This window comes from Syngnathus acus, chromosome 13 (genome assembly GCF_901709675.1).
Source record: "Syngnathus acus chromosome 13, fSynAcu1.2, whole genome shotgun sequence".
Taxonomy (NCBI): domain Eukaryota; kingdom Metazoa; phylum Chordata; class Actinopteri; order Syngnathiformes; family Syngnathidae; genus Syngnathus; species Syngnathus acus.
In genome coordinates this window covers 8,141,783-8,161,288 of record NC_051098.1, presented here as the reverse complement: position 1 = coordinate 8,161,288, position 19,506 = coordinate 8,141,783, and the positions used below count along the sequence as shown (strand labels likewise).

At 39.9% G+C, this 19,506-nt stretch overlaps 1 protein-coding gene, 1 long non-coding RNA gene and 1 other non-coding gene across 3 annotated transcripts; all 3 read right to left on the bottom strand.

Annotated features, from left to right (window-relative positions):
* Positions 1-346: 346 nt before the first annotated feature.
* LOC119132730 (sialate O-acetylesterase-like) lies at positions 347-5,232 on the bottom strand. The gene is made up of 10 exons (XM_037268202.1): positions 5,184-5,232; positions 4,449-4,613; positions 2,962-3,116; positions 2,470-2,608; positions 2,225-2,396; positions 2,053-2,141; positions 1,855-1,988; positions 1,270-1,419; positions 837-1,024; positions 347-667 (listed from the first exon to the last, which is right to left on the bottom strand). The coding sequence occupies exons 1-10, from the start codon at positions 5,230-5,232 to the stop codon at positions 574-576; spliced, it is 1,335 nt and encodes a 444-aa protein (XP_037124097.1). The 3' UTR covers positions 347-573.
* Positions 5,233-6,169: 937 nt separating this feature from the next.
* On the bottom strand, positions 6,170-17,200 carry LOC119133030. The gene is made up of 3 exons (XR_005100035.1): positions 17,190-17,200; positions 6,701-6,859; positions 6,170-6,320 (listed from the first exon to the last, which is right to left on the bottom strand). It is a non-coding gene; the product is annotated as an uncharacterized LOC119133030 (long non-coding RNA).
* On the bottom strand, positions 16,458-16,539 carry trnas-gcu. The gene has a single exon. It is a non-coding gene; the product is annotated as a tRNA-Ser (tRNA).
* Positions 17,201-19,506: the final 2,306 nt, after the last annotated feature.

Genomic DNA, 19,506 nt, shown 5'->3' with positions numbered 1-19,506 from the left:
TTCTTAACCTTGTTGGAGGTACTGAACCCCACTAGTTTCATACGCGCATTCACCGAACACCTCTCTAGTGAAAAATAAAATTATTTTTTTCCAAATTGAAGACATAGATGTTTTTTACTGGTGCACAAATGATTTTTTTTCAAATTCAAGACATCAATGTTTATTACTGGTGCACAAAATGAGCCATGCATAAACATCACCTTATTCAAAGAACAAAACCAACACAATGCATGAACTCACAACAAATGACATATCTGCAAATCAGTGTGACTTCTGCTTTGGCCTTTGCGAGACCAGTTCAGATATGCTTTATCACAAATTTATAATTAGGTGTGTTCGGACCTCCGCAGTGGAGGCTCTGCCGAACTCCTGAGATCGACTCACCGAACCTCTAGGGTTCGATCGAACCCAGGTTAAGAACCACTGTGCCAGAGGTATTAACTTGATAGCAATCGAAAATGAACGGGGGTGCAGGTAATGCGGTTATTGCGCCGTAAACGGGACATGCTTTGAAATCACATGGCTGGTCTTTCCACGCATATCGTAGCGCTGCTACATTGCAGACATTGGCTGCTATCTGGATGCTGGTGGAAGCCCATTGGACGATGGGAGCCGGAACCCACTGGGACTTGGGCCCACATGGGCCGTGTGACTGTGAGCAGCAAATCTTGGAGGAAAAACACAGTTATATGAGAAATAACTCACTTGTTTGAGCCAATTTATCAAATTATAAATACATTGTTTAGGGCAGTGCTGGGAATCACTAGCCTTAGGCTGCTGCAGGTTTTTCTAAACAGTAAGGTCAATGTAAGCCCGGCCGTGTCAATGTTTATTACCTCAAAGATGTCTTTTGATGACTTGACAGCGACTGCCTGGTCGTAGGTAATGTTGACATACATCGGAGTGGACAGTATTTTTTTAGGGAAAGGTCCAGGAAGACCACATCCTTTTCATTGTAGGCCACCGCTCGTGCGCCGAGTGTCAGTCTGTATGCTACGTCTTGCTTATCACGAGGGTGGATTCTGCACGCATGCATACGGTGTGTGAAATACTGTAAATGATAATTGAATAATCCTGCAATTATTTTGTTGACTATTGATGGAGCAATTTAAAAAAAAAAAGTGCTCATTTCAATCCCAAATGATTATTTGAGTCTCAAAATAATTATCGCTTTATTTGATAATTGATTAGTTATCAATGAATCGTCACACCGCTAATTTACTCTGTGTGAGTCACTTAAGAATACACCCATACTGTTTTCTTACGGGCCATACGGTGAAGTTTCATCCGGCAATCCAAAGCCACAGCCATGAAGGTCCTTTGCAGACGAGAGTTTGGGACAAAGCCTTTGTCAGCCGTCTGGTGCCAGCGGATGTTTGGAAAGCCGTCATCCGTGGAGCCTTTTTTGTCGGTGGACAGCTAGCATAAGAGAGAAATCGATTATCACTGTCTAAAAGGCACTTGAAAAAATAATGACAAAGTTGTCGCTGGCCAAAGAAATAATAATGACGCTCTACTAATCAATTATTTTAAGAATCTTTCGACTGTTATGGCAATAAATGGATGGATGTGATTTTTAAAATACATTTTAATATCCATCCCTTTAAACAAGGAATTTTTTTCTGATTGACAGGGGCAGAAAATGCTGCAGTTGTGATCTAGTTACTGGTTTTGTCCGTAATATGTCAGAAAATTGGCAAAATTGTTGATCAGTGCAGTTCCAAGTTTTTTTTGATTCAACACAAATATTATCAGTCTGCTTTCATTGAGGGATACTGTGAGAGGCTGAGCTTTTGAGGATTTGGACCATTCTAAATCAAACAATTAACCGTTACACATTGGTCATTAAAGTACCTGTACAAATCCAAAGGGAAAGTCCATGGCAGTCTGCCCACCTGAGCCCAGGTGAAATGCCATCCTCCAGTCATCAATCATGGCAGGGAACGAACAGTTGTATTCGTTTTGATGATAATTTGAATTTCTTTCACCTAAAAACAAAAAGTCAAACATCTTGATTGCAAAGTCAGAGTAGGTTCTGACCGGGCACGTTACCTTGGTACCAGAGGGCTCCTTTGATTGTCATGTTAAGCAGTGGGTGGATCATCGCATTCCACAGGACAGAGTTGTCAGTCCGTGAGCTGAGGACAAAATTTTTTGCACCCGTTTAGACCAGTGGTCCCCAAGCACAAAGTGGTTCCAGTCCTCAAGTAGTCTGTGTCCATACCTATACTTTTCATTTTGGTCCAGTCCACATTTCTGAAGCGCACGTAAAGATGACCAGGCTTCGACGGGCGTGTTCCCCCAACTGGTCTCCACCAGTCCTATCGAGTAGTTCAGGTGCTTGTACATGTAGCGTCCAAAGAGCCAACACACTGCAGAGAACTGCGACAGACCACCTGGAAACGTATTGCCCTCTCAAAAGCAGTCTTTGGATGATAATATCGGCAAGTAAATAAAAAACTTGCTTACTTGCTTCAGGCACAAACCATGGGAGCGTTACTCCAATCAGATCAGTCAACTCTGTGTCACTCATCTTCAAAGCAACCATAAAAGGTCTCACGTGAGGGTACTTGGACGCAAGAGCGAGTTCCTTGGATGCATTGAAAATCTAATGGGAAGTATAAAAAGCATTTTGAATCTCTAACCGAGTATAATGGTACAAGGCACGCGGATAAAGAATTTGCTCAGACACACTCAGTAACCGCCATACGTGTAGTTTTTCAACAGATTGTATTATCCTGTTTTATAGATATGACAGCAAATCCCCTTAACTCTTATGGTGGATGAAATCTTGTGTATTTTAGTTGTATTCTGGGTACCCTGTTTCCCAGTGCAGTACATTATTTTATTGATGACTATTACACTCGCTCATTAAAATATATTTGTTGGAATGTGTTTGTAAAAATGAGGTGCCATAAATGCTATAGAAATGCCACTTATTTGTTTTGTTATTTTGCTGACCTTAGACATTTCAAAGTACATGTTGCTCTGGCCACTACAAAGCCAAACGTCGCCAAACAGCACATCCATCAGAGTAGCCGAACTGTTCTGAAGTGTTGCAGTCACGTTGTAGGGACCGCCGGCCTCGATGGGGTCCAGGGTGACTCGCCAGATGCCTGCAGGTGTCATAGTGGACCGTGGCTTTACCGGTTATCCCACATTCATTGCATGTGATACATTCCAGACCTCCGCGCTAAGGCATTTTTTCTAAAAATGTTTTTACTACCGTAATTTTCGGACTATAAGTCGCTCCGGAGTATAAGTCGCACCAGCCATAAAATGCCCAAAAATGTGAAAAAAAACATATATAAGTCGCTCCGGAGTATAAGTCGCATTTTGGGGGGCAATTTATTCGACAAAATCCAACACCAAGAACAGACATGAACGAGCAACAACAGGCTAAATGATACGGTATGCTAACGTGACAAACACAAACGAGGAGCTGAGAACGGGCCTGACGTAACATTCAGTTATTTAAAAAAAACTATTACATAAATAACACGTTTATAAAACCATCTGTCACTCCAATTCATTAAATCCATCGATCGTCCTTTGTCAACAATGCCGTGTGCCGCGCCGCAGTTCAAATTATTCCACAGGCCCAAACAACAATATATAAACTATATTTTAAATAACTATCACATAAACAACAATATTATCAAACCATTTGTGTCACTCCAAATCATTAAATCCATCGATCAAATTTCTCGTCTTTTATCGATCGTCCTTTGTCAACAATGCAGTGTGCCGCACCGCAGTTCAAATTATTCCACAGGCCCATACAGCGATATATAAACTATATTTTAAATAACTATCACATAAACAATATTATCAAACCATTTGTGTCACTCCAAATCATTAAATCCATCGATCAAATTTCTCGTCCTTTATGTCATCCTGGTGACAGAGGACATGTCCAGAGGATATGGCGCTTTAAAGTGTTAATTACTTTATTTGATTTTTTCTCTCTATTTTTCATGTTTTGAATATGTTGAAGATAAAGATATCAAAGCATGTGAAGGGATCAACTATACTAAAAATAACATGTGAAGTGGTCAACTATACTTGTAAGTAAGTGATGTGTTAATGATCAAGTAAAAATTTGTGAAAAAAAACATATATAAGTCGCTCCTGAGTGTAAGTCGCCCCCCACCCCCCCCCCCCCACCCAAACTATGAAAAAAAACGCGACTTATAGTCCGAAAATTACGGTACTCACATATGCTTTAAGTATCTAGTTATTGAAATGCATTTTTAACCCCGTAAACATATTTGAAAATTGCACGCACAAAAATGCAGGCATATAATGTATAGAAAATACTGTATACGTTATTGTGTTTTTGTGTCTATCAGGATCTGGTTTATTAGATCTTTATTTTTCTTCCAATCACAGCCCTGTGGATGTTTGTATCGAACCTCCCCTCAACAGCAGCAAAAAGCTACATTTACCATTCTGCACAGTGACTGGTGAGCTGTTGTATTTCATCGGTCCTGACAAGTAGACTGTGACCTGGGCACCTTCAGGCCTGCCGTAACCCCACAGAATGGCTCTCTCCGGAGACTTCTGCAGCACCATGTGATTGCCATAGTAGGAGGCGAAGGCAATGGTTTGATCTAGACACACAGACACATGGGTTCTCTTGAAGGAAAGCTTTACTTGATCATCGACACAACCTATGCACACTTATGAACTTATTGACTCCTCAGCAAAGTCAGCACACACCTGTAAGTGACTGACCAATCCCAATAATGAAAATCAATTGCTCTAGTAGGATTTTCTCTCTAGTAGGACATATTGCTCTTGTTTTCTTGCAGATTTATTTTGCCATCGTGGACAGCCATTTTGAACTGTGCTACCTCGCCCAACCTCCAGTTGAACAACAACCTGCACAAAAGCGTCATGCTGACTAACTACAAAGTGGTGTTCTATCGTGATAATCAGAAGTTAGGTCTTCACCAATTTTCGCTAAAAATGGCGCATAAAAGTAATCCGATCAGTGCGGAAAATGCAAATGACACCTTCAGTCGCCAAGAATGGAGTATGAAAGAACACATAAAAGTACGAATTCACACGTAAATTTACATTGTCGACCTATGAAAGAATCAAGTTTGTAAAGTTCTTTACTGAGCATGACACACTTAACTCTAACGTTGATGACCCAAAAACGTAGTGTTTTGACTCACCGTGGTGAAAAACCAGAAGAATCCCTACCCCAATAACCAAAACCGACATAACAATTAGGTAAGTACAAAACACAATTGCAAATAAAGAATATCTTGGGGTGCTTAGTCCCATAATTTTCGAGCGGTCTACAGTGGAAAAAGGTAACATGGACTAAAAGTGAGTGAGAGAGACAGGAGTGTACTTCCTGATTCACATGCCTAATAAAGCAGTGACTGGCACACGCACGAACATGCGCACAGTCAAAGGCGCACTTTTTATCGTGTCACCGGCTTCCCATCAAAGGGTTCGACAAGCCGGGGTGAAGGGACTCGTCCGTATCTAACCACCCGAGTTAAATTAATTTTAACAGAATCAATCTAACTTCTTTATGACGCCAATCCCTCTCAGGTCAACCGACGCGCGTGCCGAGTAACTCAATTCGAGGCAAGTCGTCAAAATGACCGCGCCATAATGATGGCTCCCTTCGGTTGTTTGATGCTTTTGTTATGTTACGGATATTTTTAGATGTCTTTGTTAAGACCTCAAGGATTCGTTAATTTACTAGAGCGCCCTCGCCTTAGCTGAGCTCAAGATAACTACTTCGAACCAGATCTGACAATTCCTGATGTTAAGGATTAAAGCTGTCTTCACTTTAAAAAGAATTGAACGGATTTAAAGAATGACTATGATAGGGAAATAAAGACATTTTAAAGTTGTAATTACTGCATATAAAACCATGCTCAACATAGTTAATACGAAATAATCGATAACCGAATTAAGGCTTAAGAAGAGATTTAATGAATAAGCAAGAAAAAGAATTACAAGTCGAAAAAACAACAAAACAAGACTCACCCACTCAGAACAAAAGAGGAGACTAAAGGTCTAAAATCCTATTTGGTTGAACAAGTCGAGTGATCGGCTCTCCTTTGTTCCAATATCCGAATTCTGTTTAAAAAAGAGGAAAGGTCTGGCCGTGAGGAGCATAGCCAAAAAAGGTAAAAAAGTGACTGGTGAGCTGTTGTATTTCATTGGTCCTGACAAGTAGACTGTGACCTGGGCACCCTCAGGCCTGCCGTAACCCCACAGAATGGCTCTCTCCGGAGACTTCTGCAGCACCATGTGGTTGCCATAGTAGGAGGCAAAACCAATGGGTTGATCTAGACAGACACGTGTTCTCATGAAAGAAAGCTTCACATGATCATTGACACAACATTTGCACAGCTAAACAAAATAACAAGCTACACAAAAGTGTCGTGACTAACTAGAGTGTGGTGTTCTATCGTGATAATCAGCAATTAGGTCTTCACCAATTTTCGCTGAAAATGACGCATAAAAGTAATCCGATCAGTGCGGAAAAAGCAAATGACACCTTCAGTCGCCAAGAATGAATTATGAAAGAACACCCAATTCACTCGTAAAGTGCGAATTCACTCGTAAAGTTACATTGGCGACCTATGAAATAATCTAGTCTGTAAAATTCATTACTGAGCACGACACACTTAACTGTAACCCAAAAATGTAAAGTGTTTTGACTCACCGTGGGAAAAAACCTGAAGAATCAATACCCAAATAATCAAAACCGACGTAACAAGTTGGTAAGCACAAAACACTTAGTCCCATAATTTTCGGGTGGTCTACACTGGAAAAGGTAACATGGACTAAAAGTGAGTGAGTGAGCGAGACAGAAGTGAGTGTACTTCCTGATTCACATGCATATAAACGCAGGCACTGGCACTCCCTGATTAGATTGCGTATAAACGCAGGCACTGCACTCACTGATTAGATTGCGTATAAACGCAGGCACTGGCACACGCACGAACACGCGCACACACACTACTCATCCATCCATCCATCCATCCATCCATCCATCCATCCATCCATCCATCCATCCATCCATCCATCCATCCATCCATCCATCCATCCATCCATCCATCCATCCATATTCTCACAGGGGCTGCAAGACCTCAACCAACCATTCGCACTCACACTGACTCCTACCGGTAATTTGCAGTGGTCAATAAGTTTTCCATGCATCATGCATGCTTTTGGAATATGGAAATCTGAGTACCCGGAGCCTTCCCACGCAGGCACGGAGAGGCCAGAGCCGGAACCGAACCCTGCATCTCTGTGAGTGACTGATGAAATGCATGGGAGCAGATTGTTTTGTCTCCGTTTGCATGAATAATAATAAAAGTGGTAACCTTGCAGCTATCACTTATTGTGTCACAAATTACTTTGTGTCCAAATTTCACCTTTACCTCATAAGGCAGAGGTGTCAAACACATTTTTTTCATGGGCCGCATTGTAGTCATAGCTTCTTTCGGAGGGCCATTATGACTGTCAACCCAAATAAATGTACGAGCACCTCATATTATATACAGTAAAAGCTACAAAACAAACTGACAATTAACTCGTTTTCAAATCAGACGAGTAAAAACTGGTCAAATATTTTAAAAAAAAAGAAGCTATTACTAAAAGGGAAGACAATTTGCAATTCTAGTAATGACACCAATTTGATGCACAATTTGTCTTCGCGGGCCACATAAAATGATGTGGCGGGCCGTATCTGGACCCCGGGCCTTGAGTTTGACACCTGTGTCATAAGGTAAACACTGTAAACACTGGCACCCATGTCTAATTAAATTGAATGATTTTTTAATTTTCCTTGTGTCTTTTTTATTCTTTATTTCTTAGGTGAGCATCCCTCTTGCCATTCTGCCTGCTAATTGACAGAGTTGTCAAACCTGTCGACGTTCTGCAGAGCATCTGCGAGACACTGCTGTGAAACACACAGTTGTTGACACCATGACAAGCAATCAGAGTGGGAATTTGCTTGTGTTTGGGGGATGGGAAATAGACGTCAAAGGCGCGTGTCGCTACTGGTGTCAGTGATAATATGAACAACGCATCTTGGTTAGTGCATCTGTAACTTGACATTACTGGCATCAAAGCTTCTTCATCTCAATCTTCTTTGTCTCTTTTTAAATTTTGCGTTTGCGGCAAGATCTTTGTCTAGTCCAGTTCTCGCCTTGAAAAGTCAGTTTCAATGAGGATTCTGGATGACTTGGGGTAAACCAGCGCCCTGAAAAATCTGTTTCAATGAGGACTCTGGATGGCTTGAGGTAAACCAGGCTGAAATTCTAGAGAGGCGGACGTGCTAACCAGTGTTCCACTGTGCTGCCCAGGCTGATATTTAATAACATAATTAATGTTTCTTGGCCATATGCCTCTTCAATTAACTTCAGTAATTCATTTACAACACAGATGATATGATTTAAAAAAAATTGAAGAACCTGCAGCTTCGAGTAATGCGACACATCATTTAGATGACAAAGCGTTTTCTCTTCTTAATTGTGATTGGCTGCTACACTGATAACTACTGACTCATTATTTTCTTTCCTTATTACAGTAACTTCAAAGTAACACTTTTAACAGTACAACAATAAAAGAAACATTGCAATCATTCAGTGTTACCTCCAAATTTACTTATCATGTTCCTCCAGACAACATTGAAGGTGTATTTCAAGAAAATCACTTCAGAAACCGAGCTTGAATTAGATAGGCAAAATAGGATTTGAAAAAAAGAGTGCTCCTTCAGTGATCAGTGGAATATGCTCTGGGCCGTTCCATCAAATTTCGCAGCTAATTTCATGCGCTGCCGTGACAGATGCAGATATGTTTGTGGCACCAAGCGTGAACCAAGATTTATGGCCGCTGTCGAGGCCCTCGTAGGTCCCTTGATGCAACATCCGTCATGTGATGAAGCTCTCAAATTAGCGACACTCAGCAGCTATTACGTGCAAGAAAGCAGGTGGAGCTTCACCCCTACTGCTAGTGCTGACATTGATTCTCATTTTTTAGAAGGAGTAATCATGCCAAAACCAGAAAATTGAGATAATGCCATGTATTTATTACGATATCCTCAACATGTATCTTGTATGTATACATTTCATAGACAGCCAGTACGTATGTTGCACAATATGCAGGACTTTTAATTTATGGCTTCCAGCACCATGTTTGAAGCAAAATTGCAAAACAAACAAAAAAAAACCCAGAAAACTTGCATCGGTGGTGATATTCTTTGCCGATAAATCTCACAGCTTAATATCCCAGCTGGTCTGTTCTAAACATAGCTCACCGGTGAGTTACCAGTATTTCAGAGGTATTTATCAAATTAGTAGACAGTAGCCAAGGAGTACCGCAACGCTCACATTTAATAAGGTTGACGATCCCTTCAATCTTGCATGTAAAGACAGATTTTGATTCCATAGTTTTTCCACCTCTGTATATGAGCTGTAAGAACACACTGTATGCTCAAGCTGGATGCTGCAGCTGCACGTCTGCATCCAAACTTGCAATTAACCACCAGAACAAACAAACATGGAGGGGAAGGGGGAAGGCCACCAAGAGAGACAGCTGGCTTAATGATCAGATTTCAAGGGTGCCATCTCCTGACGGCAAGTTTCAGCTTCTTCCAAAGATGTTCAATGGGAATCAGATCACTGCACTTCAAAATAGACTGTTAATTTGGTTTTTATCACTCTTGTTTGACACTTCTGAGGAAGGCTACAGGAAGTAGCCAAAATGTGTAAAGCAGGTAAAAATAATCTTTCCTGTCTGACTAAAAGAACTGTTTGAATAGTACTTAACAAGACAGTATGAACCTTCACAAACAAGGTTTGGGTCTTTATACTGATGGAGGACATATGAGCTGGTTAGCTAACACTGTGTAGCACATTTTGCATCAGGAAATTTCATAATACAATTTAGGACACTTCCACACACCCATCCATGCCTTCATTGATCCATCCCTGCAAAGATCCAGATCAACATATTTCAGAGCAGGTCCAGTTCCTTCAATGGTAGGCTCCTCCACACTTGGTGGTTCTTGTGTCACTATATTGTTACTTATTACTCTCCCTCACGCAATATTAAATGTCTTGATATTGTCTTTTGTTAACAGAAAGGTACCAACCATATTTTTCTCAGTGCTAGTAAAAAAAATAAAGTCACTGTTGCATGCTTGCAGCGGAAATGCAGAGAGCTGTCTTATATTCAATTTTCCAAATCCACAAAGGGTATATTATGTTTCATTCAGAGGGTACCAGCAATTTAGCCTGAGAGAGTAAATTCTGCCTCCTAAATTCTGTGGATAAGTTACGCTAATTTAACCTCTGCTGCCTTTAATATGCATGACAAAGAGGCAATTAATATGTTAGGCCCCTAAAAACATTTATTCCAACATCCTCCTTGACTAATACTTCTCTTGAGACATTAACTGATCTTTTCTGAAGCACTGATATGTTTGCTAAGGCGTGAATATGCAATAATTAAATGTCAAAGACACAAGTGAGTCCATGCGCAAACATATTGTGGACAGGCAGACAGATAGACAGACAGACAGACAGACAGACAGACAGACAGATAGATAGATAGATAGATAGATAGATAGATAGATAGACAGACAGACAGACAGACAGACAGACAGACAGACAGACAGATAGATAGATAGATAGATAGATAGATAGATAGATAGATAGATAGATAGATAGATAGATAGATAGATAGATAGATAGATAGATAGAAAAGGAGAGAGAGCAAGAGGGCGACACAGAGACAGATAAAATCAATTCATTATTCACACATATGACCGCTAGAGGCCACTCTCGTAACATGGCAGTACAACAAGCAAATAAGGCCAAGTATGGTTCAATAACTTAGAACCGACATCTTAAAAAGAGGTGCCATTATTGCACGTATTTTCAGATGTGCTATAATTGAAAGTGTGTGTATTTTTCAAGTGCATTATCTAATAAACGATATAATTCTTCATTCCACATTCCAGTCTGTTTGAGAGAGCCATATTGTTGCAGTGTGCTTTCATGCATCATGTGCACTTACTACAGAAATGGAATTTCATTGCATTGTGCATTTGTTGTCGTCATCATGAAGGCACACTGTGCAGAAGAACAGCTTTTACAGCAATAATCAAATATTGCTTTGCCTCCCAACACGCTACAAACAACCGACATCAGCAACCTTCATGTCAAAAACTCTGTGAGATAAAAAGGCAATGAACTCCTAGAGTGGTAAAGGTCATACACTGGATTGAATTAGCTGTTTTTGTGGTTTGTTTTTACATTTATTTATTTGTTTTTTTAAACCTCCGTTTTCAATCTCAACACTCTGTTCTGCTCCCCTTTGAGAAGCTTGGAGGTCATATACACTCATCCCCACCAGACTTGAATATCAAAAACATAATATTTTGTTACGATAAGCATATAGAAAATTGATAGATGGACCAATTCATGTTTGACTAAACATGATTGAGGCAGAGGTCCCCAACCATCGGACCGCGGACCGGTACCGGTCCGTGGGTCACTTGGTACCGGGCCGCCAAGCCGCACAGGAAAAAAAAAAAAAAAATTTTTTATCGACGATCAATTAATTCAGGTCAAGACGCTCGTCCCGGTCACGTGACACATTTCCCCAGTCGAGCCCGCAAAGCTAGCAAAAATGAGTAAGAATTTAGAATTCAGAATTCAGCTCAGTTAGCAAATGTGAGCACCGGTTCATTTATTCTGTGGAGATGTCAACAAATGACTTGCACACAAAGCTTTATACGCTCAGGTCAGACGTCACACAAGAATATGGCCAGCATGGTTTAAGGTGATGGAAAGGTGGGGGAAAGAACTATTTGATCCCTTCCTACCACGCTGTGCAACATTTTTATCTTTATGTTCCTGCTCACTTTAATGTGTCCAGTGTACAATACCTCTGTGACATACAACACTTGAATGCCTTCATCTTTGCACATTACAATATGTTTACACTAAAATCTATTACTTCAGCCACACTTGGATAGTCTTTTATATGATTATTTTTGAATTTCTCTTGTATCCAGTACATGACATAAGGTCCGTTCTTTTCCAGTATGTAGCTTTCATTATTTATAATAGTGTTTTTTTAACTTTTGCTATTCTATGAATCAGTGCAAGGAGACTAGCAAAGTAATAATTGAGGTTATTTTATTGAATGAAAACTAAAACTACAATTGAAAAAACCCAGAATGAAATAAAATGAAAATGAAAGTGCTTTTTGAAAAACAAAACTTTTCACATTTACAAGAGGAACTAAAACAGACGAATGAAAAAGTTCCTTTTCATTCATTTTTCATACTGTTTTTCTTCACTTGGTTACATTGTTGTCAATTCATTTAATACATGAGCTTTTAAGGCTGCTTTGCCTTTGAATGTCTTCAGTAGTTTTGTATGGAATTGTTTTTGCGTGTTGGGTGTTTGCTCAGTGAAGCAAATTGAATTGCCTCGTGTATAAATTGTGCTTTATAATTTGCTTTGCTTCTGTGAGAAAAATTATAATAAATTCTATAGGGCACTGCTTAACCACTTACTATTACCACTGAGATATTCCGAGTATAATAAAAACAATAAATCGCTGTGCGGTAAATGGGCTGCATTTGAATATCCTCTCTGACTTGAATGTACTTTTATAGTGTTGAGTCATTCAAATGTTGACGCAGGTAATGATGACTCAAAGGGAAGGAAAAGGTCAAAGTAAATGCCTCATCCACTCACTGATGGCAAATCAGCAAAGGGTTGTGAGTTAGTTTAGTGTTGCCCAAGTATTTTCATTTTCCTAGAGGGACAGCAATTTTAACTCATCTAGTAACAGTAACTCATATCAAAAACAAATTTGATGTAAAAGGACACTCAGATGTTGTCTGATTAAGAAAGCTAATAATGGATTGAATGCATTAAAGACAATCCGGTCGTTTAACAAGACATGCACATAAATGAAATGAACTAGAAAAAATCCTCAAGGCATTGTTTTGATCAATTACATTGGTTTATGGGACACATAAATGTGTATGGAGTTGTTCAGTTCAAAAGTCTTAACATCTGGCATCTCATTCAGAAGTCATTAGGGGAGTCGTAATGGCTCAACATCATGAAAAAATCATCAGGAGTGCATGCTGGCACTGTCTTATTCCTGTACTATAGACCAATCTATCTACAGTATGACTCGGCTATATCTTCAGTAAACACTATTTACTGCACTCATTAATGCAAATTATCTGATGAAACCTCACAGCGCCAAATGCTTGCTAAAATCATCTTTTGTTTTACTTAGATGTATGAGAATCACACTTCAGTACATGGGTAGGTAACTCTGGTCCTCCTGCATGTTTTCTATGTTTCCCTGTTGCAACACACCTTATTTAAATGATCAGTATTGTTATCCTGCTTCTGCAGCCCTTTCTAATTATCTGTACAATGCAATGCAGTATAATGCAAAATAATACACGGCAAAGTCTCATTAAACTAACAGACTTCACGGCCCAAAAATTAGCTAGGTGCATTCACCACTTAAGAGAAATTAAAGCCTCAATGTTGTGTGTGGTGATTTTTATGATCCGGTAGCATGTGGCTTGATTTTACACTGACTGCCTTGTTCTTAATGAATTCTTCCAAGTATTGTATTACAAAGGTTGCACTCTCTTTGGATAGAGAGACTTGACCTCTTGAGATCTGAGGCTATAATAGCTAACAGAGTTTTGCGCAATGAGGGAACACTTTTAAGCCTGGAGCATACATAGGATAGCCTTGCAGATGAAAAGATAGCAGTGATTTAGGGTTAGTTTGGCAAGCAATGGCGAGCCAGCCTTGGTATGTAATAAACTGTGATGTGTTTAGGGATTACAATTCGTGATGAAAAGAAGTTGGCTGTGATATAAAGAGTCTAACATGTGCATTCATTTATAAAAGGTCACCAGTACTGTTGAAAAAGAAAATATAGAAGAGATGATATGTCTTCTAGCTTCAAAGAAGGAGTAAAACATGTTTTGGAAATCAAGTTCCAATTTCACTGTCCTTTTTTAAAGATGGTAGTCGACACCAGCACAAGAGTGCCAGTGCTCGATCGCTACAGTATTGCGTGTCTCCTAACTTTGCACTGATCATCGCGCCCCTGAGGTGCGCTGTGACATTCCATGTTTCTGTGAAAGTACATTAGAGTGAGTCAGCACCCTGCCGCCTCCGAATTATCATAACGATGACTCAGTCCGTCCTCTTCTGTCCTACTCAACATCCTGACCAATATATTCTAATGTGTTGCTCAATCATTCTTTCTTTCTCCATCGTGTGTCTTCTTCCATATGACGTGTCCTTTGTCACTTCAGATTTCTAGATTTCGTTTGTCTTCTCTTGCCCAATTCTCTCTTCTCGCAGTTCATTCTGTTGACCACACAGTTTACAACATCTATTTTAATTATCTTAAAGCTTTCTTGCTTTATCACAGCATGGAGTGGTTTGAAAGTCTGTCTCAGGGTTTGAATCTTGGCTCCTGTGTGGAGTTGTCATGTTCTCCCTGTGATTTGCGTTGTTTGCTCCAGGTAATAAAAATATATACATTTTGTGGTAGTTGTTGCGTCCACTAAGTCTTCATAGAGACGCAACTGAGTCTACAACAAAGTACCGTATTTTACGGACTATAAGGCGCACCGGACTATAAGGCGCACCTTCAATGAATGGCCCATTTTAAAACTTTGTCCTTCTATAAGGCGTACCATTAATGCGTCATGTCAGATTTTTAATCCAAATCAAATCATTCTCCATTTTATCTTTTTCATTTCAACTTCAGACGCAACATATTACTTTATAATCACAAAATAATGATCCATAGTCTTTCTGATTCATGATTCCTAGTCTTCAGCGGGCCACTTATGATTGGTTTCATGACACAATGCTTCGGGCCAGTTTAAATGTAGGAATTTGGTCCATATATAAGGCGCACCGGACTATAAGGCGCACTGTCGGCTTTTGAGAAAACTTTAGGTTTTTAGGTGCGCCTTATAGTCCGGAAAATACGGCACAGTACATCTGGCTGTGACACAAAAGGCGTGACAGTCCAGGGGTGATATTATGCGCCACGTCACTGAATTTTGCCCAAGTGCTTTTCGGGCTGTTCTTCCTTCAGACCACATGCCAACAGTCCACTTGCATTCTGAGACTGGAAATAGAATGTACTGCATCACCCTCCCCCCACTAGCTCCTGGTCAGCAACCTCTGACATGACCTACTGCTGAAGTGTGAAGTCATCACTGCTCTGCTATAATGGAATTGGACAATGTGAAAATGCCATTGAACACTTTGAGGATTGGATATGAGTTTAATTTCATTTGTTCTCTTTATATTATGAGATGTGATACACACAAGAAAGATACGATGTGAATCCAGGAAAGTGTTTCTTGTGTCGAATCTGCTCACCCTGCTTTCTTTTATTCGTTATTTGACATCACATATGATCACAATGGCATTTCCACTAGCTTCTCCTTAATGCAACCAAGTAAGTAAAGTGATTTGGTTAGCAGCAGCTTTTCACTCGCATGCTGCTTAGAGATCCTGGCACATTATCTAAGCACCAATTCTGAGCCCTGCACTAATCTTCTTATCAGCCATTGATAGTCTCAGATTGAATGGGCTTCATTAATGGCAGCAATTCATTTTTTTTGCACAGTAACGCTTGGCAATGTTGCATGGAAAATGGTGCAAATTAGCATCTCTCTAACATAGTAGTGAAAAGGTCATCAGATCCTATACAGTTTTGAAATTCAAAATTTGATGTGGTTATAGAGATCCTTATCTAAAGTCAACAGTCTCGAATTGGGTCTTAAACTGGATAGTGATTTAAAATTGGATGGGCAAATTGGAGCCAGCTTTTTTCATTTTAGGCACCAAGCTAATGTAAAGCTTCTCCTTTCTCAACAGCACTTTCAAACAGTGATTCATGCTTTCGTGACATCTCGGCTGGATTACTGTAGTGCTCTTTATTTTGAAGTCAGCCAGTCCTCCATCAATCGTCTCCAGTTGGTCCAAAAGGCCGCTGTTTGTCGATTGAATGGTACTCAGAAGAGAGAGCATATAGTTCTACTCTGGCGTCCCTTTACTGGTTCTCAGTGTTATTTGTTTTCAAATCTTTGAATGATCTCAGCTCATCTTACATCTCTGAGCTCCTTCACTCATACTGCTCTGTGCCTTAGATCGGTGGATGGACGTTGTTAGAGTTACAGTGGACTCAGCAAAGGCTCACAGGGGATCGAGCTGTATCCATTGCCAGTCCCACGCTTTGGAATGAAGCACATTGCAAAGGTGCATGTCAGAATGCTCTAAACGTTTAAGGAATAGAATTCCCCACGCAAAGCAGATGACCTATCGACATAAACCTGGGATAACCTTATATAAACACATTCAATATAGGATAAAACAAGGACAACTCGATGAGGATGGGATTCGAACCCACGCGTGCAGAGCACAATGGATTAGCAGTCCATCACCTTAACCACTCGGTCACCTCATCTACTCTATCAGTCTAAATATACAGTTTGTTGGGAAGTTAAGCTTTAAATCGAGTCGCTGGGACAAATTACCTTTGGATCATTAAATTAAAGCCAGGTGTGACATGGTGAGTTAGTTGAAATGGTGGAGCACTTCCTGCAAGAAGATTGCACTCCATCGTTCCGAATGTCAGCAACCATAATATTCTGAAACGGTAGGCTTATTGTAGATTTTTCCTCAAGGCAGTTGTACACAATTCAGTTGCAGCAAATTTTCTATAAGACAACGATTCCAACATGCCTCTGTAGCTTTTGTAAGAATGAGTTGGAGAGTTTTCTTTTGAGGGTCTTTGCTGCAAGTACGATTGAGTCTATGAAGGACATTTCTTTCTGCGTTCTTTTAGAGAAAACATCTCATTAAAGGAATTGAACATCATTCTCGGCGGAAAACAGGGCCCACTTTCATTTTCTTCATGACACCATTAAACACCAGCCAGAGAAAGGTACGTGAAAATAATCTGCACGTGTTCTAGACACTGGTTTAATTAGCCTTAGCCCAGTTCTGACAATGTGAAATATATTGTTCTGCTTCCAGGATTTTCATTTAGTGGCTTCTCAATGAGGGCACAATAGGAATATTTTTCTAAATGTCAAACTAATTAACCAAGAGCACTCAGCTAGTGATGATGCTGATGTGCTCATTTCACTTTGTAACTTTGTAGCCATGCCATTAATCATTATCATTGTAATCTTTGACTTTTTTGCCCCAGTATAACCGGTCCATTTTATAAAGGAAGCCCCGGTATTATGACCTCGTTTGAATTTGTTGTATTTCACCTCTGCTATGTGGTATGGTTTTTATCGCTGATTTCCACGAAGCATCATCAACGGCTGGCAGAGGAGCAACCTGTTGGTGCAAATTTAATTCCAAATTAGTAACAGAACATTGCATCCTATCTAGACATATTGAGAACAAATGCAGAGGACCTAGTAGCACTAAAGTTCATAGAAGGTTGAGGGTGAATACTTTATTGACAAAGAGGGAAATTATTATTCCCATTAGGGGGTGTCATCTCTGGGGATTGCTGTGATCAACATTGTTGCCCTCGATCCACTTACATTGAATTATTGAGGGAAATACAATTAACGCATTACTTAGTGTTTATGTTATTTAATACATAGACAAATGTTGTGCGCATACATGGTTGCACCCATTCCGTCACGTATGACCGAGTTGAATAAGTCTCATTAGATGGTGATCAAATAGCACGTTCTGTTTCATTTGATTTGTCATGGCCTCTTTTTGTTAGCAGTGTTTGCCAGTGTGCTACTGTTGTCTGATTAAAAAAAAAAAAAAAAAAGACAAAGTGCTGATGCTACGTCAAGCTACTTAGCAAGGTATTCCATAATATTTTTCTTTTTATTCCCATGTGCAGTACTTGCTTACTTGGTAGTGTCGTTTTTCATACTACTGCTTTCTTGTAGTATGTGTTCAATTCCCAGTCGGTGTAAAATTGCTCAGTAGTGTCAGGAAAGGCAACTGGATTAAAAACTATGCCAAATAAATCACCCAAGTGAGATAATGTGATGATCTCTGATTGGGGCAGTTGAAAGTCCCAACAAGATGAGCATGTGCTCATGCTGGGTGACTCACTGCACTTAAGAGCCTTTGGATTGCATAAAATACTGAATGTAAGGAATTTATTTTCATTACATGTCATTCATCTGTCGATTTTTGTCAGTTTGTTAAATTTATTCCAGATGGCATTGGGAAAGAAATGGGGCACACCTACAACTGTTAGCTGCTCAATTGCATGTTTGAAGTCTAATTTGCTTTAAATGTACAGTAAATGATGGGAAAACATGGAGCGATTGAATCACATTGCATTAGAGGACTCTCTATTGATTTTGATGGGCACATTGATTTTGTATGTGTAAGTGCTTTGTAGCTGAGCCCATGAGCGTGTTAAAGAGTGACCAAGCTGAACGTCCAAAAAATGTGATGGCATCTCCTGGCATCAAATATGGGTCAACAGAAAACAAAGCAGCACTCTTCCTGTTCCCAGCAGCACATATTGAAGGCAGGGGCAGATTTGTTGTTTTGGTGGGTTGGCTTCCATCCATCAGGGCCAGATGAAGCCTATCTCAAGTGACTTTGGACAAGATGTACAATGGACTAGTAGCCAGGCAATTGTAGGTCTAATCTACTTGAAATGTAAATAATGGGAATGTGGATGTGCATTGCAACAAGTTCAACAACTTTGGCACCATTGTTTCCATCATATTGCGTATCATCATTGCCCACTTTCATTGGTCTCGTGTATGACAGTAACTTACATTACTGGCCAAGACCGATTATACAGGAGTACTATGGCTCAACCTGTAAGTGTCACTTTCATTTATGTAAAAGGATGTGATGTGGAAAAGCATAGCTGCAGTGTAGAAACAAATGGATGTCATCCTCAGTTTACTCTGACAATCTAATCACCTAGCCCCTATGACTGACAGAAATTCGCACAGTTGACAGTTTATAACAGAATTAATACCAGGCCTCTATCAAAATACTGTTTAACCGTTTGATTAATAAGCAAGTTAAGGTAATGTACCAAACAGTAGTTTAGAATGGCACTCAATCATGCTGAGCTGAGATGTATTTTTTATTTTTTTGTCCCACACGTGTACAGTTGCTTCCTAGAGCAGCTTAGTAGAAAATAGTCATAAAAAGGTTGATGCAAATTTCTGCATACAACAAGGACAACAACAAACAAAGAATACCTCTCTCACTGTCAATCACTTTTTGTCACGTTGTCGAAATGTGCGACGCTATGCAAACAAAAACAGCTTTGTGTGGCAAAAAAAGAAGGACATAATGTGCAAGGAGAATGTGCCCTGCATGCTAAAATATGAGCATTGAAGATGCTGCTTTGCTATCCTGCTGTTTTGTTCTCTGAATCCACATGCGCTGTTTAAATATTAAGCACCACATGTGA